The sequence below is a fragment of the Vigna radiata genome, chromosome 1 (assembly GCF_000741045.1).
Source record: "Vigna radiata var. radiata cultivar VC1973A chromosome 1, Vradiata_ver6, whole genome shotgun sequence".
Taxonomy (NCBI): domain Eukaryota; kingdom Viridiplantae; phylum Streptophyta; class Magnoliopsida; order Fabales; family Fabaceae; genus Vigna; species Vigna radiata.
This window is the reverse complement of record NC_028351.1, coordinates 1,563,510-1,591,265: the sequence shown is the minus strand read 5'-3', so window position 1 is coordinate 1,591,265 and position 27,756 is coordinate 1,563,510. Positions and strand designations below refer to the sequence as shown.

At 34.2% G+C, this 27,756-nt stretch overlaps 2 protein-coding genes across 6 annotated transcripts; one reads left to right on the top strand and one right to left on the bottom strand.

The window, feature by feature from the left end:
- The first annotated feature begins 474 nt into the window (after window positions 1–474).
- Window positions 475–19,359, top strand: LOC106769686 (methyl-CpG-binding domain-containing protein 9). 5 transcript variants are annotated; one of them, XR_002668059.1, is made up of 12 exons: window positions 475–1,259; window positions 4,808–4,994; window positions 5,088–5,519; window positions 5,674–6,774; window positions 6,894–7,586; window positions 8,400–8,705; window positions 9,257–9,592; window positions 9,885–9,983; window positions 10,070–10,504; window positions 11,010–13,196; window positions 13,978–15,315; window positions 18,959–19,359. XR_002668059.1 is itself a non-coding variant. In XM_014655426.2 (11 exons), exons 1-11 carry the CDS (start codon window positions 715–717, stop codon window positions 14,272–14,274), a joined length of 6,618 nt encoding a protein of 2,205 aa, XP_014510912.1. In that variant the 5' UTR covers window positions 475–714; the 3' UTR covers window positions 14,275–15,650. The 5 variants fall into 5 exon arrangements, 1 of the variants encoding a protein (XP_014510912.1); XR_002668061.1 differs by lacking the exon at window positions 18,959–19,359 and having other exon boundaries at window positions 13,978–14,428; window positions 15,196–15,685; XR_002668060.1 differs by lacking the exon at window positions 18,959–19,359 and having other exon boundaries at window positions 13,978–14,428; window positions 15,176–15,685.
- On the bottom strand, window positions 16,391–19,318 carry LOC106773655 (homeobox-leucine zipper protein HAT5). Its single transcript, XM_014660390.2, is given in 5 exon segments — window positions 16,391–16,671; window positions 16,673–17,044; window positions 17,844–18,083; window positions 18,460–18,590; window positions 19,187–19,318. Coding segments are annotated over 5 exon segments (858 nt in total). The 5' UTR covers window positions 19,278–19,318; the 3' UTR covers window positions 16,391–16,647.
- Window positions 19,360–27,756: the final 8,397 nt, after the last annotated feature.

The window sequence follows — 27,756 nt, the reverse complement described above, 5'->3', positions numbered from 1 at the left end:
AAAAAAAGTTTAATAATTAAAAATTAATAATTATAACAAACATGCATGGAAATTTTGCAAGATCACGTGCTGATCTGAATACTTTTTCTTGCCATGAGAAAAGTTAAAAATTTGATAGGTATGATATCGTGTTTGTTTAAGTAAAATTGGCGTGCTTATAATATTCTCACCATTCTGTACCAAACTAAACATGCGAAAGGTTTTTTCAATTAGTGAAAGGTTTGATATATACATTTTTTTATCTTTACTAATTTATATAGTTTAATAACAAATTGGTATATTATTCAGTTAATTTTGTAAGATTTGATTTTAACATTGTTGTGTCGAAACAACACTGATCTATAAACCCTAAAATGTTTTATGAAATTTTGGTTGGTTTCATGGTTTTGGTGATTTAGTATTGATTATTGTAATAATAAATAAGCAGGAGGTTAAGGTTTGGCAGTTGAAGATAGAAAAAAAAGAAAAAGAAAAGGGGAATAGAAACTGAGAAAGAGATTTACGAGTTTACGATACAGATACGGTCCCATCCCTGTCTTTCCCTTTTCTTTTTCTTGTTTCTCTCTCTTCGCGCTTTCTCTCTCTTCTCTACGCTCCAATCTCACTTCCTTCCTTCGATCTCTTCCCAACAAAGATTTACTTCGAAATCGGAAGCACAATGGTTCAAACTCAAAGCCCTAACTCGATGCCGTCTGACTCAGCGCCGACTCTCCGATGATCATGGAGCTCCCCGATTCCACCGGCGGCGACCGCAACCTTAACGCGCCGCCGCCGCCGCCGCCGCCCCAGCACAACAACCATCACCAGGACGCTCGCTCAGGCCTCGGAATCGACCTTAACGAGATCCCTTCGCCTTCCTCCTTGTTCCCCGAAACCCTACCGGACTCCGTCACCGACGTCGTCCGCACTTATCACGAGAACCCCGGGCCGCCGCCGGGAGCCCCCGCTTCCCTCCCCAGTGGTGGCCTCGCTCCTTGCGCTGCCTGCTCCAAGCCCTGCCCTACCGCCGCCGGGAGCCACCACCACCTCGTCGTGTGCGACGGCTGCGAGCGCGGCTTCCACCTCGCCTGCGCCGGAATTCGCGGCGGAGGACGCCAGGCTGCGAGCCTGGAGGAGTGGGTCTGCGGCGAGTGCGTCGCCTCTGGAGTGAAGAGCAAGCGGTGGCCGTTGGGAGTGAAGCAGCTTCTCGATATCAACGCTCCGCCACCGAGCGAAGCCGAAGCCGAAGGCGTCGGCGAAGGAGACGTGCATGATTTGAGGTACGGAAAAAACTGTCGAGCTCTCTTTCTCTTGTCATTGTTATGTACTATGAAATGTATGTTTATTGTCTTGTGTTTTCAGCTAACTGTGCGTGCACTACGGTGTGGTGTGAAGCTAAGCCCTCTTGGTCGGTTTTTCAGTGAGGTTGTGTGGAATGAGTTGGTTTGAAAGAAGGAAGAGGTTTTGAGTGTTGTGAGATCAATGTGGGTGGTTTAGCGTCTGGTTATTGTGCTGAGAACGTGTTTTTCTCTTTTTCAGTTCATATTGTGTTATTAGGTTTTCAAAATTTAGAGTGTGTTAGGTTAGGAGTGTTGTTTTTTATTTCTTTAGGAAAAATGGTGACTTTTTAAAAAGAGTGTAGTGAGATTTTGGGAAACTGGGCTTGTTAGTTGGCTGGTAATATATGGTAGATGGTAGAATATGTGACTGTGAGTAGTTAGTTAAAAAATCACTTTTTTCTTTGAAGCTATGTATGCGAATGTGTTCTTTTTTCGTGGTAAACCCCAGATAACTGTTTTATTTTATGTGATAAGTGGCGATGCACTTTGTTTATGGCATCAAAATGAAGCAAAAACACGTTCTGCATGGGGAGAATAGGTGACCTTGGGGAATTGAACTGCCCACATCGTTAACAGGCGCGGCAGTGCATCTGGTGCCGATGTCTGGTGCCAACTCTAGTTGCTTCTGTATTTTCAACTTTCCGCTTCCTAAAATTATTTGATATCTTCTCAAGAACATTCTCATTAAAACACTACCAAACAAATTTCCAACCCTCCTCCCTCTGAAGAAAGGAAATAGTACAAATGTTGTTAAAGTCACTATTTAGTCTGCATTGTCTTAGAATCCTTATGCTTTTGTCTTGCACCTGAATTCGCAAATAGCTAAGATTGTAATTGTTGGATTGAACACTTACCAATATGTAAAAACCTATAGCTGATAATTAGAATACATTTTTTTTTTTACTTAAGGGCGTATTAGCTCAAACTACACCATTTAATTGTGACTCCACCCATCCAACCTCTGTCACAAAACAGTTAATGCACCTCAGAACAACCTCCCTCTGCAATGTTGGTAATCAAACTCGTGATCTTAACTATGGTACCTATAGTTAGATTGAGTGCTTACAACTTAGTTAAATACTATAGCTTATAGTTTTGACCAACACTTTATGAGCATACCAATCCAAGTATAATGATTCAATTGAGGCTTGGTCCACCAAACCTAAGCCACAAGATGATTGATGCACCTCGCGGCAATCTCTCCCTCAACAAGTGTTCTTTGAATATCAAATTCATGACCTTGACTTTGATTTTTATAGTTGGATCAGATGCTTACCTGGACTTAACTCATTGTGTTCTCTAAATTGTAACATTTGCTTTTTGAAACTGACCCCGTCTCCTTCATCTATGATTTCGGGTTTTTAAAGTTTAGAAAATATTTGTTAAGTTAGTTTAGTTTTTTCACTCCTTCTTGGAAATTGCTTACCTCTATAAGATGTTTTGTGAACTTTCCGAAAATTGAGGTATGATAGGTGGTAGAATATGCAAGTTTGAGCAGTTACATTGAAAATCACCTTTTTCTTTGATTTTCTATGTATTTAATGGATTCTACCTGGTTAGCTGTTCTTTAATTATTTTGATAAATAACAATGCTCATTATTTTTAGTATAAAATAGAAGCAATTACCTACATAGTGCGAGGAGAATCGAACCGCCGCCTTTGTTGTCACATCACCCTCGCGGCGGTGCCAGTTGAGCTATGAGCTTTTGGCTTTATGGTTTTCAACTTTTTGTTATAATTGCATAGTTGCCACCTCGTTTTCTACTTTCTGCCTTCCAAAACAATTCAGGAACAACTAAATTAATACACTACCAAACAAATTTCAAGTATAGTAAAGTCTCCCCACTGAAATTTTGAATGCGGTACATACGTTAATGAAATGCATTTCTTCATTGTTTTTTTTTCATATTTGGTGTAATATTTGTTGAACAATATGGTGCAAATGTAATCAGAAAGGAATTCACTTAAGATATTGTGGACATTTAATGGTAAGATTCGTTTGGTGATGGAATTGAAGTTATAGTTCATAATTTTAATTCCAATTTTGTTTGAGCTTAAATTGGTTTAGAGTAATAAATTCTGCGGTTTTCAATAGTGTGTGATTGGGCTGTTATACGGCTGCGGTGCCACAGCACAGCCCCTTGCCGTTTCTTTGAGGCCACGACGGCAGTAGTTCAGTGTCAGAGTTGTTGTGTGCTGCCAGCTCAGCTGCTATTCTTTCCAAGTGTGAAAACCCCTTTTCTGGCCCTTTGAACGATGTCGTATGGCGCTAAATAAGAGGGCCAATATTTTACTAGAGTATAAGCCCTATTTTGTTACTCTCCCCTTCCAAAGGCTTAAATAATACACTTTTCTCGTATTCTCCTCTTTCCGATACTGACTTAGAACTCTTTGCTGTGTTTCTGGCCAACCCATTGCAATCTGGTAGAGTTTTTGGCCAACTAGGGTGGAACTCTGGCACACCGTTCTGTGGTCTCTACTCTGTTCACATCCTTTGGAATCTGTTATGTTCATGTCAGAGGGGTCTATGTTCTGTTCTATTTTTTAATACAATATTTTGTTTTCTCTCTTTCAGTGTTCTGTTTGGATGGTTACCTTATGTTTCCTTTCTTGCTGTACTTTTTTCTCTCAATTAATATTCTTTTCTGGTTATTAATGACTTTAGTTCCTAGATGTGGTATTGGCAATTTTTAGGGTGTTGGTTAATATTTAGAAAGGGTTTGGGCTAGTTATTTTGTAATTCCATGGAATTTTGAAATGGCTTTATCATTTTATTTAGGGTTTCCAAACTTAAATCTTAGAATTAGTCAGCCAAATTCTGATTTCAATTCTAGATGCTATACTGGCATTTAGAAGTTTTGCTTTCACACGGAAAATCTTAATACATGTTTTCATATAGTTTTTCCAAAAACACTAGTTCTTTGAAGGTACAAGAATCACCATTGCAGAACACAGTTGTCAGTATTGTGATATGTCAGAGTGGAGTGGCCTTGTGCTGCAGTGTGATTGTGATAGCTGAGTGATTTTCTATAGCTGACATCGTGGCCACAATAGTGTGCTACCGTTATATAGGCTTTGAAAACCCATTTTTACACCCCAAACAACATTGTTTAGTTGTTTTTTGGTTGAAATTGTACAAACTCACTCTTATGCAATTTTTGCTTCAGAAAGGTAATAGGATTTCAAACCCTTCTTTCTTACCATTCCAGAAAATGTTACCCATGTTTCTTCACACATTAAAGGAATGTTTTTCCTCGTTTTTTAGAGCTGGTTTCATACGGTTACCTTTTAGGTGTCATATACTGATGTTTGTTTAAACACCTAATTACTTATATGTTTTTTAAAGCTTGCATGATGAATATTGAGTGTACATTGTCGTAATCTTTGTACTAGTTCCATTTATGTCTTTTATTTATTAACGCAATACTTTATGCCTCCTGATCCGAATTGTTTTATCTGGTTACTTTTTATGTTTATTTTGATCTTAGAAAGCAAACTCTCGGTGATAATTATTTTGGTGCCAGTCCATTTGGTGCCCCTGTGACATATTCAAACTTTTACAATGGAAATGGTACTGGCTTCCAAAAGGCTTCTGGAGGTTTGACACAAGCTGATAGAGTGGGTTTTGAGGATATATTGAATCATACTCAATCGATTACTAGAAAATTTGAGGAGGTATGTACAGATTTCCCTCTTAGAATTCATAGTAGTAGTAACAATACGGCTATTACAATACCATCTCGGGGTCCAAATGAGATAATTTTGCAGGCTCTTAAAGATTTTATATCTGAACGGCGCGGTGTACTAGAGGAAGGTTGGCGAGTGGAATTTAGACAATCAGTTAGCAGCTCTGAACTATATGCAGTTTACTGTGCACCTGACGGAAAGATATTTGATTCTGTGTATGAAGTAGCTTGTTATTTGGGGCTAATGTCTGGCTTCAATGCCGTTGAATCTGAAATAAGAAATGAGAGGTCTCTTGTGTCTTTAGGTGGTTCTCTATCTAGGAAAAAAAAGTCAACAAGATCTCCCGTAGTCAATGGTTTCATGGAAAAACGGGGAACCATGATGAATAGTAATTGTAAGGATCCTTCTTCTGAAGGTTTAAATGTGGAGTGTGCTAGTACTAGGGGGAATATCGCAAAACCCTATGAAAGTGGAAGAAAAGAGGATGGACAGTCCTTCCCTCAGCAATTTGAGGTGTGTGAATCTAGTTTATATTTCCTCATTTTTTTGTGAAGCTGGTTTCGTACTGTTAGTTTTTCCCAATATAACTCAGAATTTAGGGGGAGTTATTATAGTGAATCTAAAATTCACTATTTCTGCCTAATTTTTCTATTTTTTTATATTTCAGGATGAACTCCCTCTACAGTTCAAGGACTTCTTTGTTCTCTCATTAGGGAAAGTTGATGTGAGACCATCGTATTATGATGTTAATCTTATATGTCCTGTAGGTTATAAATCTTGTTGGCATGACAAGATTACTGGTTCTCTTTTTACATGTGAAGTTTTGGAGGGTGGTGATTCTGGACCTATATTTAGGATCCAGAGGTGTTCCTGTTCCGAATTTCCTGTTCCAGTTGGGTCAACCATCCTTTCATTGTCAAAATGTTGTCAACTTGCAAGTCAAGCTGATGAAGGCGATGGAAAAACTAATGGTAGTATGGATTTGGATGATGGTGATAATATCCAGATGATGCTTCAAGACCCTTGTGTACCAACTGAAAATGATGTCCTAAGTTGCTCTGCAAACTTCTCAATTAAGGATACTCATACACCAGATGCATTAGGCCCTGCGACTGGTTCAGTTCAAGATAATGTTATAAATTCTTTAGCTGGTGAGTTTAATGATGGAATTGGTGAATTTTGTGTGGAAGAGCGGTCATCGTGCTCTGCATGGAGAGTTATTTCTCAGAAGTTAGTTAATGCTTACAAGGATTTCTGCAAACAGAAAGGAACTCTCAAGTTCTATTGTAACCATGTTAAGAATGAAACATGCTTACATCAATGGGATTTAGGGAATGTAAAAAGTGATGCGTTGGATAAATTTTGTGGTTCCCTCAGTTCAGTTGGCATCCCAGATGTAATTTATGCAGACAGTGATCTGGAAGGTATCTCTGAGGCTTTGAGAAAATGGTTGGAGCAGGATAGGTTTGGATTGGATGTTGAATTTGTTCAAGAAGTATTGGAACAGCTTCCTGGCGTTGAATCTTTGCAGTATGAACTTTTAAATTGTAGAGATAACAGCTCGTCATTGCCAACAGTAGAAAATGGTTTCTTAGTAGTTGAATGGAGGGATGGGTCAAAAAATCAGGAAGAAGCACTTCAAGGTTTATACAGGAGGTCCAAAAAGGCAAGTTTGACTAAAAAAAGCTTTAAGGAAGGTCGTCGTCCACCACTTGGGAAGCCATTATGCTCCAGGGCTCCGGGTGAGCTCATTGGTGACATTTTTCAGGTATTTTTCTTTCATGCCAACAGTGAATCTGAAATGTTTTTTGTTAGGCTTTTACATTTGTTGGCTTTATTTTTATTTGCTATGATATATCCTTTACATTTTCTGCTTTTGTCTTCCAGGCTTGGGAACTTTTAGAGCGATTTAACGAAGTTCTGGACTTGCAAGAACCATTGTCATTAGATGGGCTTGAGAAGGAACTAATTAACCCTTGGTTTGATGGATTGGATTTTCTTGAGAAATCAGAGAGGGACATGGACGAAAGACAAGTTTTAATTTCCCAAGGAACTGATGGTAGTTGCAGACCATTATTGTCCCCAGGAAGTGATACTGGTCCATCAGGTCCCATGGAAAGTTCTCATGCATTTATTCAAATGGAAACTGAAGCAATGAAGGAGGCTGCTCAAGTTAAGCTCGCATCTTTCACTTATGCCAGATGCTTTGGTGTAACTTTGACCAAGGCTCATAATTCACTGCTGAGAGTGCTAATAGGTGAATTGCTATCAAGGGTGGCTGTCCTGGTGGATCCAAATTCTGAACCTGGAGAAACACGAACAAGACGGGGAAGAAAGAAAGATATGGATAGTGGTCTTCCTGCTAAACGAACCAAACTGAACATGCTTCCTATTAATGAGTTGACCTGGCCAGAATTAGCTCGGAGATATATCTTGGCTTTTTTAACAATGGATGGCAACCTTGAGTCTGCAGAAATTACTGCCCGTGAAAGTGGTAAAGTATTTCGCTGCTTACGAGGTGATGGTGGTTTGCTGTGTGGTGCTCTTACTGGTGTGGCGGGAATGGAAGCAGATGCACAGGTGAGCATCAGTTATATCCTGGTTCTGGCTAATATTTCGTTACTGCTTACCCATTTTGCTTCACAGTGCTAGTATGTTAGACTTCTTTAGTCAAGAAGTCTAACTATCACTCAAAACAGCACACACTCACCAGATTTTTGGAAACAGAACTGTATTATTATTGTAACCAAAGAATACAAGAATAGGAGTGCACTCCCTCTTCCAAGGGTTTCCCCTTCACAAAGAGTCAAAGCTCAATCTACAAAATTATCAAAAAATACCTTCACACAAGACCTCCCTGCCTTTTTATAAAGGCCCCCCTAACCAACTAACCAACTAACAAATAATTCCTAATCTATTTCCTTTTATTCTGCACACATTATATCCTAACATAGTATGTGGGACCTTGATATAATTTTATTTAGCATTTGGGCTAAATTCTGAGTTTGAGGATATTCATGGCTTCAAAAACACAGTATTATATTTCAAGACAATCACTTTAGATGTAATAATTTATAGAAGTTTAACTGATTGGTGGTATTTTCAGCCCAGGCGATATTCCTTTTTACCCCTCAGAACTTGATACTTTGGAGTGGGGTCAATGGCCACTTTCAAGTTTATTCCTTTACTCGGCCTTTTTGTGACATGGATGGAGAATTTGTTTTATCTAGCTAATGGCAATTCAGTTTTCTTTTCGAAATGTTTTTTTTATGTCATATGTCTTAAGATTTTATATCTTGCTGCTGGTTAAACTTTTCTAGACTACAATTTAAGTTGTCAATCTGAAAAGAATGATAGAAGTAGCACTGATTTTTTTTTTCCTTTGGCTCTCAGCTGCTTGCAGAGGCTACAAAGAAAATTTTTGGTTCTTTGAACAGACAAAGTGATGTACTAACTATGGAAGAAGAAGAGTCTGATGCAAAGGTTGCTTCTGAGAAAAATTTGGCAAATGATGGTAATGTTCCTGAATGGGCTCAAATGCTAGAACCTGTCAGAAAGCTACCAACAAATGTGGGTACTCGAATAAGAAAGTGTGTTTATGATGCTCTGGGTAAGGATCCACCAGAATGGGCAAGGAAAAAATTGGAACATTCAATTAGTAAGGAAGTGTACAAGGGCAATGCTTCTGGACCAACAAAGGTGCTTCTCAGTGGCACCTCTCCTTTCGTGTGTATATATATTTCGGGGGTGCATGTGATAATGACATGACCAAACTTATCTTAAAATCTCTATTTTGGTTGCAATGATAAAACTATTAGTATGAAAGTTTCTTGACCATTAGATCAGATATCTGACCAAAAGATTTTTCATAGAATTCAATGGTCCAGGAACTGTCTGCTACTGTTTGCACTGGTGTGATGGTTTTCAACATAGAGTTTTGCTTGAATTATTATTGTTGGTGTTTCTAGTTTTCTGGTGCATTATCCTCTGTTTTACCACGCAAGCCATCTTATAGTTTATAGTTTCCACAATACATGTGTAATGTAAAACTGTATTTACTTCTGTTTACCCCCTGTTAATATTACCTACTACAACATGCAAGACACCCAGAGTTTCTCACTCAATGTATAATGACAAAACTAACATTTTTTATGTTACTATCTGGTAGGTCATCTGGTTAAAATAAAGTTTATTCTTTTTGGTTAAGGAAACATGAATCTTAATTGAACATTATTCTTGTTTAAAAACAGAAAGCAGTTCTTTCAGTGTTGGCTGATGTTGCTGGTGAAGGACCGCAATCAAATCCCAGTAAAGGACAGAAAAGGAAGATTGTTATATCAATTTCTGACATTATGATGAAACGATGTCGCATTGTATTACGGCGTGCTGCTGCTGCCGATGATTCAAAGGTTTTTTGCAATTTGCTGGGAAGAAAATTGATAAATTCTTCAGATAATGATGATGAGGGGCTTCTTGGTTCTCCGGCCATGGTGGCCCGCCCTATTGACTTCCGCACTATTGACCTTAGACTAGCTGCCGGAGCTTATGGTGGATCTCATGAAGCTTTTCTTGAGGATGTCCGGGAGGTCAGTGTTATCAAACTCCGATTGCTTGTTGAAGCACATTCTATTTTGTTTTTACTTTAGATAACTACCACCATATAGACCCATTTTGTTTCTCTGTAAAGATTATTGCAAATACACTTTTATGGTTGTGTGTGCACCATTTTAGTCTCTGGCTCAAGGGGCATCACGGTTGATTTCCTTATGCTCTTCATTTACTGTTCTCTAATATGTTTTCTAGTAGATGCCAAGTCATTCTTACAATGCTCTTTTGTGACTTGTGTGGAGGCACTAAACTGTTGATTTGATGGTGCAGCTGTGGAACAATGTTCGTGTTGCTTTTGGGGATCAACCTGATTTACTCGAATTGGCTGAAAAATTATCCCAAAACTTTGAATCTTTATATAATGAGGAGGTTGTTAGCCTGTTTGTGTCTACTTCTGTAAATTTTCTCTTGTGCTTTCTTGTTAATCGAACATATAATTTTCTCCTTGGGTACAGGTTGTCATGAATGTGCAAAAACTGATGGAGTATGCTAAACTGGAATGCTTAACTGCAGAAATGAGAAAGGAAGTTGATGATTTTATTGAGTCAATGAAAGAAACTCCAAAGGCCCCTTGGGATGAGGGAGTCTGTAAAGTATGTGGCATTGATAGGGATGATGATAGTGTTTTACTATGCGATACTTGTGATGCTGAGTATCATACATATTGCTTAAACCCTCCCCTCGCAAGGATCCCTGAGGGAAACTGGTACTGTCCTTCCTGTGTTGATGGTAAACATGCAACTCAAGATGTTACAGAACGTACACAGGTTATTGGCAAACGCCGAAGTAAAAAATTCCAGGGTGAAGTTAATTCTCTTTACTTGGAATCCCTTACTCATTTATCAGCTGTAATTGAAGAAAAAGAATACTGGGAGCACAGCTTGGCCGAGGTTAGTTGATGCACATCTACTTGTTACCTTTTGTTTACAATATAGCTAAATCATATAAACATTCTAGGTAGAATGACCTAATTGTCTTATTTTTGAACTTCATATTTGTGGTATCTTTCTAGAAAGAGTTTTGTTGGTAATTGCAGGGTGCTGGTATGTGCTTCCTATTCTGTTATGATCTGAAAATGAATCTTAATGGGGTTCTATCTTGAACTAACGATATCTTATCCTGAGTTATAGTTGCAGGATTTTCATTTGTTACTTGATTGCTTTTGGCATTGCTCATTTTCTTGTATGTGTATAAAAGGTTTCCCATCAAAATATTGCTTTTAAAGGCAAAGGGTCCTTTTTTTTCTTGTTTTGTTTTGAGCACATCGTGATATGCTTGAAGCATAAGTTGCCCTGTGGTTAGCAACTTGAGTCATGATTGATAATGTATTTCTGAAACTGTAGAACTTTTTTCTGTGTTTGTGTTTTGATTAGTTTTTATTTTAAATGGTTGCAGAGAACTTTCCTTCTCAAATTTTTATGTGATGAGTTGCTTAACTCTTCCATGATACGCCAGCACCTTGAACAATGTGCAGAGTTGTCTGCTGAGTTACATCAGAAATTGCGTGCACATTCTGTAGAGTGGAAAAACCTGAAAACCAGAGAGGACGTTTTGTCCACAAAAGCAGCTAAAATTGATACTTTCTCATTAAATACTGCTGGAGAAGTTGGTCTTAGGGAAGGGGTTACTACTTCATTTTCAAATACTGCTAAATGTGTGGTCCAGCCACATACTGCAGTTGACAATCCTAGTAATTTTGGGGTATTTGTTGATGGTCTGCCTTCAGAAGAGACAACTAAAGAGAAGTATAGGTTTGATAGTGTAGATAAAAGCATATCTGTGACAAATTCAGATTCCGATAGCCAAAATTTGAATTCCTTAGATGTAGAGGGACAATTTAGAAATGTCTCTGGTGCTGTGGAGTCTCAATGTACTGATAAATCTCCCAAATCTTTTCCATCACCAAATATGTCTCAAGAAATAAATGGTTCTGTTGGAGCAGCTGATGCACAGGGTAACCACCATAAATGTGAGGGAAGGGACATGTCTACACCTGTGACATGCCAGCAAGGTGGGGTGCCAGTTGATGCTTCACATATGGTTTTGAACGAGTCAGAACCCTATCACCTTGAGCTCAATGCCATCAAGCGTGATATTTCACTATTGCAGGAGTCCATAACTAATGTAGTATCACAGCTGCTTAGGCTCTCTGTTCGCCGGGAATTTTTGGGCATTGATTCCATCGGTCGATTGTATTGGGCTTCAACTTTGCCAGGAGGACATTCACGTATAGTTGTTGATGCAAGTGCTGCACTGCTTCATGGAAAAGGAATGTCATTTAGCAGAGACTATGTGGAGAAGTTTTCTGTTCTGCAGAATTGTTCACTAACTGAGAAGGATTCCTCTCCTTTCATGTCTCAGCTTAGAAATGCTTTGGTCAATAGTGCACCATGGATTGCTTATGAAACTGATGCTGAAATTGAAGAGCTCTTAGGTTGGCTGGACGATAATGACCCTAAAGAAAGGGAACTGAAAGATTCCATTATGCAGGGGCCAAGATCAAGATTCCAAGAGTTCCTTAATGGGAAGACCGAAGAGCAGGTTGAGGACCAGGGACCTGTTTCTATTCCCGGAAATAGAGAGAAAACAATATCTAACTCTCTTGTTACAAAGGCGACTTCCTTGCTGGAAAAGAAATACGGTCCCTTCTTTGAGTGGGATATTGAGACGTGGAAGAAGCAAAATAAAAAGTCCAGAACAACTGATGATGAAAAGTTGTTTAGGTGTGAGTGCCTTGAACCCATATGGCCCTATAGGAGACACTGCACATATTGTCACAAAACTGTTTTGAGTGATGTTGAATTTGATGGACACAACGATGGCAAGTGTAATGCAGGTCTTCCGGTTGCAGAGAAGAATAGGAACAAAATTGGATCTTCTAAAGGAAAAGGGAACTTAAGATGTGATACCTCACGAGAGAAATTCAGTGCTGATGCAGAGACAGCTGGAACCAAAATTGGTGGTGGTTCTAAGCTTAGCTCAAGAGTGATTAAATTTTCAAATGAAGAATCCACATGCCCATTTAATTTTGAAGATATATGTTCCAAGTTTGAGACAAATGATTCCAACAAGGAACTTGTCAAAGAAATAGGTCTTATTGGTTCAGATGGTATCCCTTCCTTTGTTCCTTCTGTATCTCCTTTTGTTATCGAGTATGCACAATTCTCAACTTCAAAGGATGACATTATTGGTGTTTTGTCCAAACCAACGGAAAGCTGGGGTTCTCAGGGAAATACTGATGGAGCTGGTGCATGTCTTGACCATAACTCAGGCATTTCTACTGGTAGGTTAGCTGCCAACGAAAGCAATAAATCCATTAAATCATCCTCGGGAGAACAAAGAGATGGGAAATTCCCTTTTTGTGGTCCTGTTTCAGATATGGGAGATGGCTGTTGTGTGGTTCCTTTGTCGTCATTGAAACCATTAGTTGGAAAGGTTTCTCACATCTTGAGGCAACTGAAGATTAATCTGCTTGACATGGATGCTGCACTCCCGGCATTTGCTCTGAGACCATCAAAGGCCGAGTCTGACAGAAGACAGGCTTGGCGTGCATTTGTGAAATCTGCAGAGACTATATACGAGGTTTGTCTTATATCCGTGGCTCTGTACTGCTACTTACCTGATTGAGATGTCTCTATTCTTGATAGAAAATACTCTGTGGACTTAATAATGCGACTTTGCTTTAACTCCGATATCAGTGAAAAACAGCTGTTTATATATTTATACAAGAAGGTTAGTGATTATATGAATTCATCTGTATCCATACTATTAACAAAGGGGATTCACCCTTTTGGTGTACATATATATATATATATATATATATATATATATATATATATATATATATATATATATATATATATATATATATTTTTATTTTTTTTTCAGTTTTATCCTTTTAATAACTACTTTTTAAAATTCAAATAAAAAACTACTTTCCAATTTTATCCTTTTAGGAACTATTTTTTTGATATCAAATTCATAATAAAAAACCATTTACACAACAAAAAAAAATCATAAAAATCATTTATAAGCTATAAAATAATTTTTATAAATTGAAAATTACACACTATTTTTTATTTCAATAACTAAAAATCATTTTATAGTTTAATGAAGTTTTTGCCATGAAAAAAAAGTGGAAACATCCGCGGAGTGCATGTATTTCCACTAGTGTTTGTTAATTGAGATGCCTTCCTTTTTCTCAGATGATTCGTGCAACATTTACCCTAGGAAATAATTTGTGGACTTACTAGTGCCACTTTGCTTTAACTCTGATATCAGTCTAAAAAAGATGTTAATACTGTAGAGGTTAGTGATTATATGAATTTATGTTTGTTAATAAAGGTTCCTTCCTTTTTCTCAGATGATTCAGGCGACATTTACCTTAGAAGATATGATTAAGACGGAGTACTTGAGGAATGACTGGTGGTACTGGTCATCATTCTCAGCTGCTGCGAAATCTTCTACTTTGCCTTCCCTTGCCCTTCGCATATACTCTCTTGATTTAGCCATTATATACGAGAAAACGCCCAATTCTAGTCTTACTGATAGCTCTGAACCTTCTGGCACAGCAGAGACGAGACCCCCGATGAATGTGGATGCAGAGAAATCCAAAGGAAGCCGGAAGTCAAACAGGAAAAGGAAGGAATCAGATGGTTGATCTTATACTTGCATTTCAGAAAATCAGATATCTGGTCAGTCTTTTGTGATGTGATGTGATCATCCACTGGTATGACTGGTTCATTGGGCAAACCTAAGGCTGTAAAATGGGGCAGCCACAGCTGCTGGTGTCTCTTGCCTGCTTGTACATATAGGTAAAGCTGACCTGCTAACTCGGATGCCTTTTTTTGGCTAAGCAGAATTTATAACGTTATCTGCTTTCAGTGGGGCAACAGTACGAGGGAATTGTAAGGATGCGTCCAATTTTGAAATTATAATTCTGCTGCAGATGTCCAGTTGGCTGCTCCATAGCGAGAAGAACCATTTTTCATTTTTCTAGCAGAGTCTGATCCATATATGTATACAAATGGAATTATTGTAAAGGAATAGGAGGAAAGTAGTAAAAAAGAAAAGGATGGGAAAGAAGTCAGAAAATGTTAAAGTTGAGCAGTTGTAGGCAATATTTCATTCTTTATACTTTTTCTCTCACCCACCCCACCAAAGGTCCTGCACACGCATGCCCTTGATTTTGTTCCTGGGCATCTGCAGATGTGTTAGAATGCAGGGGGAATTATTGGAATCAAAGCTTTTTTTCCATCTGCTTTGTGCTTGCGTCGTGCGTGATCTTGATTTTTTTTATTTGCAGAATTCCTATAATCTTCTAGTCATGTGTGTTGGGGTTAATGTATACACACTAATATTTTACCCCCTCCTTCACTGTTTTAGCGTCAAAGTAAGTATTTAGTTACACTTTGGGGGTTACATTGTTATAGCACTGCTGTGGGGTATGTCTGGTAGTTAATGATTTGTGGTATTACGTCATATGCATTGCACGTGCCGAGATAGCACTTGCATGGATTTTTCTGCCTATATCCCTCAATTTACTTGTGACACCTTTCTAGTATTCTGATTCATATTTCAGAAACAGAAAGTCCATTTCCTCATTGTGGAGGTGTCAATGACAATTGTGGGGTGGAGGAAGCTGGATACCCCTTTCATAACGTGGTATTCTCGTTATACCAAATTGAGGAAGCCGATATAGGTAAGTTACTTGGGCATGTTCGTGAAGTAGATTGAGTGATTTCTGCAAATCATTGCTTGCTTGATTATGATCTTTAGATCAGTTTGAGTTATTGTTAATCATGATATTTCTGTGTAATTAAGTTGCTTTGTACTTTCAGCAAATATAGTGCTGGAAGCCTTCATCGTATCTTCCAAATAAATTCGTTGTGACTAGTGAGAAATTGAAGTTGATCCGTGTAGTTTTTTCTGTTAATTGCAAGTCTCCGGTCTCAACCAGAAGATCTGGCGTTGGATGGTGTTGGATTAGATTGTACATTTTATATAAAAGATTTAAGATTGTCTATGTTTTGAATACATGAAGTTGCTGATAATATTAGTAATTATACACATTGGTTTTTGTTGTCAATGTTTTGAATTCATGAATTTGCTGATAATATTAGTAAATATACACATTGGTTACACCATTAGGCATGGAAATAGGTTGGATGGGTACAGACAGGGTTTATCTATTATTCAATCTATAATAAAACAAACTATTTGTTATTTGTTCTGTTTTTTGTCAAATACTTATTTAAAAAATATCTGTAAATACTTAAAACTTATAAATATATATAGATGATGAATATTTAATAGAAAACATTTTATAAGTTTTTAAAATAAAATTTAAATAAAATAAAATAAAAATATAATATATAATATAAATTTTGATTTAATAAAATATATAAATTAATTTTAATTTTAATTATTTGCAAATATACTTGTAGATACAGATATTATGATATCTAAATTATTTATAGATGGATCTATTTATAAAATCATAAATATTAAATATTTTTAAGTATCAATTATTTGTCATGTGTGAACTATTTGACATGAATTTTATATGCAAATTGCAAGGATATATTTTTTTCATCCTATTTGCCATGATTAGTGTGTGAAAATAATATTATCTGATGAAAAGTAGACAGTTTGTGCTCTTTTCTACCTTTGTGGGCCTCAGCCCCGATGTGATTCTAGATTATCTTATCCAAATGGTTTTCGAAAATTGAGGATTTGGGAAGGTAAAAAGAAGAACAACTTAAAATCTATGTATGGACTTACTAATTAACTATGTTTTTATACTTAAACATTAAATAATCTTACTGTAGTTTTGGAAGAAGTACAAGCATTAACCCACACTTGACATTATTAGACGAAATTACTACTACTAGACTTTATTTATTATTAAACTTGGCTTAAGGACACTCCAACTCCTAGGAATCCAAGCCCACACCATACATCTAATTATTCAATATTATTATCATTACCTTCTCTTAATTATGCCTCTAATTTCATGTCTGCTGCTGCATTATCATTTATCCAACATAATACATATTGGTCCACCAAACCAATCCCTCTCCTTCCTCATGGTTTTGGTTCTCAGTTTCAGATACCACAAACACATCCATGTAACTCCTCCCATCATCACTTCCATCATCCTCCTCTGACTGAACTCTTTCAACTGGGCCAACACATCCACCAGGGTTCTCAGCCGGAAAGTGTGAATCAACACTGTCAACCACCAGCTGTGGACTACCCTCATCCACCACTGCACTTCCAACAGATCCACTGCTCTGGTGGTCCTCCACCCTTGTGCTGAAAATTGAAGCTATATCTTCTACCGGAAGTGGATCAACTTTCTTGTCATACAATGGTTCCTCAGGCACCTCTTTAGCTTCAACTTGAAGCTTCTCATTTAAGGATACCACCTGCGGAATAGTCAACATGTCATTAAGATATTCAATCCACCACACTTTTAAAAAAAAAAAGTCCACTTGTTAATTAGTTTATGGCCTAGCTTGCATACTCCTTTTTTTAAAAAAGTTCATCAGTCCCTTTCACAAAAGAGGGTCTTAAAGCATATTTTGAGAAATCTATAGAGGTATATTCGCATAGTTACTCTGAAAGTGGCTTCTTTGCAAACCAGGTGGGGTTCAGGTGGGGTTCAGAACAGATGCTACTCTTGGTAGTTTGTGATTATTATAGTGTCGAATCTCATGTGTAGGGCCCTTTCTTGATAGCTACCAATCATCTTCTATGTCAAGTGTCGACTTCTTTCCCTATGCTATGCTATGATGGAGTTCTGATTGTGAAGCCACTAATTCTATCCTATACACTCCCACAACTGTTCACACACAATTTATATTCTATTCTACTCTATTCACCCAATTTTTCATCACACATCTACCATACTTATAGCTTTAAGTAACCGTTGCATCATTCATTGTAGGGATGGACAACATATATAAGTCTTTACATTGATAAGATATTCTCTGTTCTGAGTCAAGTTTTCACGAATTTGTTTTTAGTATCACTCTGAAAAGTCTTATTAGAAATATCTTATGTGTATATAAACCTATATTCATCCTTGTTTGTATCTTAATATTCCACACTTCTCAAATTGCATATATGAGCAACCAAATCTAAATTAAAAAATCTCAACACCCCTGTTGTCCAGATACAATGATTTTACTACTTTTACAATATTTTATCCATGCATAAATGTACCTCAGATTTGAGTTTCTCATTCTCCTTCATAAGTGAATCATAGGATGAAAGTAGGGTATCGTATGAAGACTTGAGAACATCAAAATCCCTTTCGAGCTGTTTGGTCTTCCATCGAGCCCTGCGGTTCTGAAACCACACAGCTACCTGCCTTGGTTGCAATCCCAGCTTCTTGGCCAACTGGGTCTTCCTCTCAGGCTCCAGTTTGTTCTCTTCCTCAAAGCTCTTCTCCAACAGATGGACCTAACCATCAATCACACAAGACTGTCACAACATTATACTATTCACTGCAAACTGTCACAGGAATTTTCCTTATATTATCTCTCTCATCAGATCCATTAGTAAATTAATAACACCACCAACCATTCAACTCCATGACAGTTGTCTTGATTTACTACTAAAAATAAGAAATGGTTTCAAAATCAACCACTTTATAGATACATAATGGAATTTCTCTTTAAAGCCAACCATCTTTTTTTCCATACACTATTAAATTTAGAAGCCAAACTCAAAGCAATTCATTCAAAGTTCAAGCTATTCATTACAATAACTGCTTTGAATATCAAATTTCTGATCAAAACAACAACAACAAGAAATAGCAATTCATTCAAATTTCAACCTGTTCAGAACTGAGGCGATGCTTCTTCTCCGGCATCTGCTTCTCATAATACTCCTCGTCATACAGTTCATCCGGTGAGGTGAAGAAAGGTCGCCTCTTTGAGGCTTCCTCCAAGCTCATCATCGATCTCCCTGCTTCCATTTCAATTCCAAAACCAAAACTTCATCAATTAACTCTCTTTCATGTCTCAACATAATAACTCACACACGAAATAAATATAGAAATTTTATTTCCTTATTTGTCACTCTCAAGGAAGTTGCTTCCTTTATCACAAACCCAAATCGAATCATGCCTTTTTTAAGCTTTAATTTTTCCTTAACCAGAACCATCTTTCTGTTCCTAACTCCCCAGCAACCAAACACATCAATTTTAGAAGCACAAAACCTTGGATGCGGTTTCTTTACATGTTTTTTTAATACTTTTCTTCAATCAATATCAAAGTTTCATGTAGACAATTTAGGCAATGATGATTTATACTAAAGATCAACATAAACTACAGGTGAAATTCAATTGTTTTGACAATCTGCTGAGTCATATTAAAGGTCAACATAAATTGATGAGGCAAGATTCCACTTTTGAAGGAAGAACACCACCAAATACTTTAGAACAAAGTAAACCATATCAAACACAAACAAAAACTACTCCACAACATACCATTCAAATCCAAATTTTCAATACAAAAAAGTATCAAAGATCAATTCAAGAGCAAGGAGCGAAAGAAAATAACCTCGGAAAGCGAGTTCAGTGTTGCCGAGGAAGAGCATGTTGGTGTTCCCGCGAGAAGCACAGGCATCAAAGAAAAGCCGTCCAGACTCCATGGCACTTCGGTCACTCACCACCGCCGGCGAGAGAAAGAGATTAGTACTTAAAAAGTGTTTTTTTTGTTTGTGTTTGTTTTTTGCGGTTTACTCTGTTTTACTAGAATCTTGTTTGAAAATTTAGAAGGGTCGCTGATGTTGTTGTTTTTGCTGAGATTTTTGCTTTTGTGTGGGAATTATTAGAAGATCATAAGCTTATGACGGAAGAAGCTCGTGGTCCAAAGCAACCTCGCCGGAGTCTCCAACGGGCATATGCAAGATCCCATCATACACCGCCAGATCCTACCCACCACCCAAGTTCGTCCTTTTCTGGCCTCAGTTTCGGGTTCGAGAAAAACCTCAAACACCGTCGTCGGAGTCACCGGAGAAATATTTTCCGGCGAACCTCTTTTGCGTTTGTATATGCCGTCAACGCACTGTGTCTTTGTGAGTGTCTTCTGCGACTAAAGTTGTCCGAACCATGGCCACCGCTCTTTATAGTACTTTCTTCCTTCTTAAAAGACCAAATTGCCCTTTATTACGGTTTTTTTTTCTTAATTAATCATTTAATCTCTCCATTAATTTACTTTCCTTGAATCTCGTTTACTATTTTTTTAAACATGTCAATGTTTTTTACATATCTTCAATTGATTCAAAATTGTTATAATTTAACATCATGAAAAAAAAAAGAGAACAGCTTGCTTTAGCAAGAACTACACTCCAATTTCTCAACATCAAATGTCATCTTCTACACTTCCATGTGGAAATCATGGTTGCAGAGAAAATTTAAATGGCTGTCTTAGGATGATAGATCATAGACGCCATGTTCAAGATCCCAAAAGCATCATCACTTGGAAACTGAAAAAGCCAGAAGAATATGAAACCTGCTTTGTCATGTCACAAAAAGTTTGCATAGATGAACAGAAAAAATAAAAAAAGTCATCACATTTCTTTGAAGTTTTGTTTTCAAATTCAATTATGTATTGATTATTGAGCAAAACGATCGACCCTTTTATTACAACATGGTAAAAGCATTTCCATTTTTAAAGAATAAACTGTTACTGATTTGTCTCTGTTTTGGTTTCTTAAATTTGACCATACTAAGAAATGGTTATGTTGGAGAGTGATGAAAAAGAGTTAGCAGTTATACATAGTATTTGTAGATTAATAAAATGAAAAAAGATTGGAAGTGGAATGAAAATGGTTGGGCACATGGTTGTGTTTGTTGTTGCAATTTGGAAATTGGTCTCTGCTCTCAACAGAGCCAACATCTCCAACGCATCATAAACAGTGTCTGTAATTAAACTATGTATGGAAGATCCAAGTAGACACTTAAAAACCAAGTGCTTTCCGTTGTCAAGCACATGGTGGGGTTTCTTTAACATCTCAAAATCAAGAGACAAAACTAACTATATTTTAGAAAAAATTATATTTTAACAAAGAATAATTATACTCTAATAATATTTTTTTACAACATTATTCATGTGTCATTCTGTAATTGATTCATAATACTGTTTATGATTATCATTATTATTGATTGTGAAGTAATTTTAGACTAATCACATAATGATAATGACATGTAAATGATGTTAAAATATTGTAAAACTTTTTTTCAAAAATATTATTATTCTTAACAAATTTGATTTGAAAAATGTGGATTATGTATGATACAGCACGTGGTGATGGAAAGCATAAGACAATGGCAGACACTTAACCAACATTTTAATACATCTTCATTTCTTTACCTTTCCAAAACACCACCCTCATCCATTGAACCCATTTTATTCTCCTCTACTAATAATTTACACCTTAAATTATAGTTTCATAGTATATTTTTGGTCTTTCATAAATGATTCGATACTTTTTCTCTATTTAATTTTATTAATTGTGATATTTATATTTATAAAATAAAATTAATGTGGTCCCTCTTGTTAAATTAATATTGATGTCATTTAGAGGATGATGAGTTGACATCTTTTAATACAATTATTTACTTTTTCTACTCATTCATTGACTTTCAAAAAAATAATATAAAATTTACTTCACATTGAATAAAAAGTAAATAAGAAAATAGAAATATAGATAAAAAACTATTAAACTTAAATTATATTTTTTATTTCATAAAGTCTTATTTTCACTTTTTAGTTATTGAGACGTTTTTTAAAGATAAAATCGTGATGGAGTTTCTGTTTTCAAAGAAGACAATATTTCAGATGTATAATGATTAATTTTAACGATATCATTCGACAAACTTTGGATTGAAATTGTAAGATCAATAATAAAGATTTAGTCCTTTAAATCTTTCATTAGGATGACCAATCATTCTTTATATATCTCAACTCAGAGTTTATGTTTTTACTACACTTAATAGTTTTACATCCCTTAGAAATCAAAGTCAAACACATTTTAAATACTCATTTTTCCTTTAATCTATCGAGACATCTTTTAAGAATAAAATCATCACCGAGTTGAGATTAAAAAAAAAAACTTGTTTTTTAAATTATGATTCCGAGATTCAGTTTTGGTATGATTTTCACAATGTTTATATTTGTTTTACTTTGAATATAAATTCAGCATGAAAGTGAATCTAATAGAACAAAAGATGACCGATCTTATAAATAACATAAACGACAAAAATATAATTGGGCCTATTTTAGTGAATGAGTTGAACTGGAAATAAAAATTCAAGAAAGTTAATTTTTTTATTTATTTTCTATTTAAGATAATGAATAATGAAAAAGAAAGAATGGGTAGCCAGATAGAGTTCCATGCATGATAGCAACAGAACTAAAAGAATTGAGATTTCTATTTGGATAAGGTGGCATCCTTACTATATACATAACATAACAGATGGGGTCTATGCAATGCATTCAAAATCTCATTATTGGAAAATATTCATACATACTCTATACTATTAATTAGGGTAATTTTTTTTTTCACAATTTCATATCTTCTAAAATATTTATAGTAAATATGTATCACCTAATACTAATAACTAAAAAGTTACAAACACTTTTAATGGGTGGTTCGATAACGGCCCAATAGCGGGTGAAACAGTCTGCCTAACAAATATCGTTAGGATAGACTCTAACCTGGTTCTGATACCATGTTAGAAGTAGGTTCTAGGCCTAACTCAACCCTACAAAACCGGCTTGTAAGGTGAGGTCTGCACCCCACTTATATATTATAAATTGGCCTTATCTCTAGTCGATGTGGGACTTCCAACAAATTCAACTCTCCAACTTCTCATGTAAAAGTGATTATTTTGCATTTAGCAAAAACCTCATTTAAATTCTCGATATCTAATATCAAAATTCATTCAATTCAATAATACATAAAATATATTTCGTAAACTTCCAATTATATTTCTAAAACTTTTACATACAAAATCCACTTATTCAAAATCAGAAAGAATCTCTAAGTTCTTAGTTTATTTAGAAAAATTGAGTATAAAATTTCCGTATTAAAAAAAAAAAACCATGAAATCAACTGTGGAAGAACATAAAACTTATCTGAGTCAAAATTTTGTTAATCTCTATCTTAATTTTTTTTTCTTAGAAACAGATAATACAAAAAGTTTATAATTTTATAGAAATAAAATTTCATAATAAATAAAGAATGAAATAATTCAAATCTATTTAATTTAACTCCATTCTCTAAACGCAAATCAATTGAATTTTACTACAAAAAAAAATGTACTTTTTAAAAAATTTAATAGTAAAACAGATAAGAAAAAAAACTCTAAATAGTAAAATATATGAAAATGATTGAAATGTGATAAGGTTAAGTAAATTAAAGTGGAGGCACCATAAATGAAAGAAAATGACTGGTGGATTGGATTTGAATGTTATTTCACATCTAAACTATTATTTTATTTATTTTTCATTAGTCTCTGTCTCTGTCTCATATATTGCGTAGAAACAGCGTAGCATAAATATGTATTATATGAATGGTGAAAAATGGTTGTAATAATAATAATAATAGAAAAAAAAAAGGTATAAATAAGAATAATATTCGTAACTTGTGAATTACGGTGGTGCTTACGACCTTCACAGAAAGATGTTATGTTGAAATGGCACGCGTATTTCCCATCATATTCTATTCGCATCACATTCCAAATATTATTCAACACGCTTAACCCGTTTTAGGTTTAAATATATTAATTCTAAGAAACTATAAATTAGTTTAAGAGTAGTATTTCTTTTAATAAGTTTCTTTTATTTGATAAAAGGTTGGAATTATAGATATAACTTCTATTAACGGGGTTAATTTTTATAAAAATAATTATTTTTCTATGACTTATTTCTAAAGAATCTTTTTTATTATTTTTAGAAATTTTAACTTTATTTTAATTTCTTTTGAAGGTTAGAGATGGTAGGATATTGATTTTAAATAAGATTTGATCAATTTTTTTCTTTAGAGTAAGTTCATTTTTTATTTTTTTTTTCTTTGATAAACATTGTGTTTTTCCTCTAGGTATGACCTTCATTTAGTGCATGTGATTTCTAGATGTTCAATGGTAGTTTCACTTTATCTGTGATCATAGTGTTGTACTTTGATTGTTGATTAAATTTTTCTTTGTATAGATAGAACAATTCTAGATGTGGGAGTTATACAATGAATGGGTTGTAATAGAAATCATCCTCAAAGTATCTCAAAGCAAGGGAAGTTTATAAATTTTATATCTTATGCATTTTAAGATAAAATCTTATGCATTTTAAGATAAAATCTTATGCATTTTAAGATTTTGGTTTTTGAGATGCTAGCTTATAAATTTTATATCTTAATGTATTTTAAGATGTTGGTTTTTGATATGTAGATGGGGTAAACTTAAGTTGAGATTTTGTATCCATAAGACTTAAGTCCCTAAAGTCCCAACATCACATAATATTCAATTTTAAAAGAGTTACCTAACTGTATGACCGATTGTCAAGTGCATCTAGTTGTAGTACAACCAAATGAGGTTATCGTATCCTTAAAGATTTGGCAAGCATATTGGTAATTTGTTTTTAAGATTTTTGTATGAAAATATTGATATCAATATATATTATGTAGATTGGGTGGAGTGAATACTATGATTGGATTTCATCTCTCCTCTTCCATTGCACCACTACTCATCTTGTCTATTAACTTATGTAAAACATTCAATGTCATGAGAGTGTTCTTTGAATATAACTCTATCCATTCCTAATATCTAGAACCTAAAATAATCAAATTTCAATACTTGCTTTAAACGCGAGACTCTATAACCAATTAACTAGAGCCTTAGATATACTCCTAACCTCTCTAAAAGTACGAGGAGAGTTGGACCACAATTTGAAACTAGTGAAATAAGATGAATAATCAGTTCATCCAATAACAAGCACAAAATAATTAACAAACAAATTAAATGAGAACATGATAAATATCTAAGAAGTAAAAGTACATAGAATTAGAATTGATTACATCAAACCTCATCATGAGAAAGTTCTACTATTCATAGAATATTGTAATGCAATCACAATAGCATATAGGCATAAAATTTACATTGAAAACGTCTATTTCAAACCTTGAACATTGTATTTCTATTATACTATTATATATTTATTTCTCCACTTAATGTTTAAGAACACGAGATCACTGTTTATATGTCCACGGTTGTGTTTAGCTCTAGTTTTGACACTCAATCATAGAGGTTTCCCTTGATGCAAGTTTTCTCTTAACCACCTTAAGTGTGTACTTGATATTTCTTCTTTATAAGAATTTTGTTACCAGCCTTTATATTGCTAAATACCATTTTTGGAGCTTATATTGCACGTTCTTAAATTCTTTAAATATATATGCAAAAACATCACAATCACATTTTTCCTTATTTTCTTATTTCTCATTAAATTGTTTACTTACAAATGATCAATTAAAACATGATAAATGTCAAATTTATTTGGAAAACTAACGTGTTCTAGTCACTTATCATTTGCAATTGATTAAAATATATTATTAGTGAAAATGCATGAATATGAATTGGCATGATTATATATATATATATATATATATATATATATATATATATATATATATATATATATGAGAAATTTACTATTTTTCTATAGTAGAATCTTAAGACTATATTATGTTCAAATGTTGTGAAAAAAATGTTGTCTAAATATCATTATCCAAATTTTAATTACACTAATTAAGTTTTTTCATAATTGTGTCATTTTTATTTTTTCTGTTAATTAAAATGTGATTTTATAATGGATGAATAACATTATGAGGTGATCTTCGTTAAAGATAATGATTTTTTTTCTTTATTTTTCATCCTATACAAATTCTTTAGTTCAAATAGTTCAAAAGTTCCAAATGCAGCTCTATGACATCTCTGTTCTATATTAAGATATATGTTTAAGGTAAATAATAAGTTGATTACATACTAATTAAGTATCAAGACAAACCAGTGTACCAACAAAATCTATAACAATAAAAACTCGTCATAATATTATAAATAATTAAAATGTATTTTATTTATTAATTATGTAATTATTCTCTTATTTATATAAACTAAATTGAACGTTGTTTTCATAGTCACTTATTTATTTATTAATTATGTAATTATTCTAAATATAAGACTTCAAAAGAAAAAAAATATATAACACAATTAAGCCATGTTCTATAGTTATATAAAAAACAATAAAATATAAAAATACATGTCATTCTAATATAAAATATAACACAATTAATTATGTAATTATTCTAATATAAGACTTCAAGAGAAACAGAAAATATAAAAAAAAAACATTATGGAAAACCATGTTCTATAGTTATTTCTCACAATAAAGTAACTATTATAAATCACCAACGATATAAAATGTCATTCATAAAAGTTATTATGAAACTCTTGTATGAATAAAATGCAAAACCAGTCTTATTTTTCATTAATGTAGGCATAAAATATTTGAGTCAACTATGTGAGATAATATAAAAACCTTAAACCCACGGTAAAAAGTAGGAGAAAAGATACATAATTTAAAAAGATTAAGTTAATAGAAAGGCTTAATTTTTGAATTAATTATACATAAACTAGAGGATTTGACGTATTCTATATATAATTAAAAAATTAAACATCAAAATCATCTTACACATGCATGCCCATTTGGTGAAATTTAATTTATATTTTCTCTTTGAAAGATTAAAGGCCACAAATTCGTTACACGATAGTTGATGTCTCTATCTTCTTTCACAATGACTTTACTTCTTATAGCAAAAGTAATGGTTGTGTAAGACCACACTAAATAATTATTAATTAATAGACTGATAAAAAAATATTAATTAAAAGGAATTGTATTAATTTTGAAGGTTAGAAGCATGTTCAAGTATACACATGGAAGATATGGCATAATAAAATAACAATAATAATAATAATAATAAATAATTATTAATTTTCTTTTTAATTTTTCTTTTCTAATTAGCGACATCCACGCATTTTGAGCGTTATTGGCTGAAGAATATTTGATCAATTTAAGTAAAAAAAGTTCATGTGTTGGCCGGTTGTGTTCCATAGGTTTTTTTATACAATAATTTCTATCTTTAACCGATTGAAAATACAACCAAATTTAATAAAATATCACTTTACAATACCATATCATAATTTTTTTTATTACAAGAATTATTATATAACGTTTTCTTTTATTTTATTATAGGCTGTGTTATGTTGCTTTTAAAAACTTCTTTCCCACAATATGACAATATTTTTTTTATGATCTAAAATCTTATTTATGATTTATGGGCTAATATTTTATGTTATGGGTTTTTTAAGATAACATTAGGATTAATCATTAAATTCGAATATTATTTGTTTTTAAATTTGGAACTGTCAACGATATTAAAAATACTTCAATTGAAAGATCAAAATATATTTAAATTACTCATCTTAACTTTTAAAGCTATGTAAAATTATTAGATATTTTTTTTATAAAATTTACGATGTGGTATAATGGATATTGTAGTATACATTTCTGAGCATACATACATGTCTAAGTATAATTACTATATCTATTCAAATACATCTTAGTTACCAAAGTCAACATGAATTCGAATAAAACGTATTCAATTAAGAAGGAGCCATACTGGTTAGGCTGTTGATATTGATAAATTATGATTAAGTAAAAAGAAAGCGTTAAAACAAGATTAACATGCAAATAAGTAATGTGACCCAGACTCATCTAAGTAATAACCCATAAACAATAGTATAAATAACACATTCTACGAGGTAATTACGTTAATTAATTACTTTATTTATCAATCATCTAACACATTTAATTGACTTAAACATTGAAATGTCTTTTGCAAGCACAATCTTCCTTAGACTTGGAGAGGATGATGTACGAGGAGTTACTAGTTTGTGAAACTTTACAGGTTGGGGTAGGAAGAGATAGTGGTTGGTGACGATCTTTGTAAAGTATAGTCAGTTCTATAAATAATAACATTTTTGGTACTCACTGTGGGACCAACATATGTCCTATGA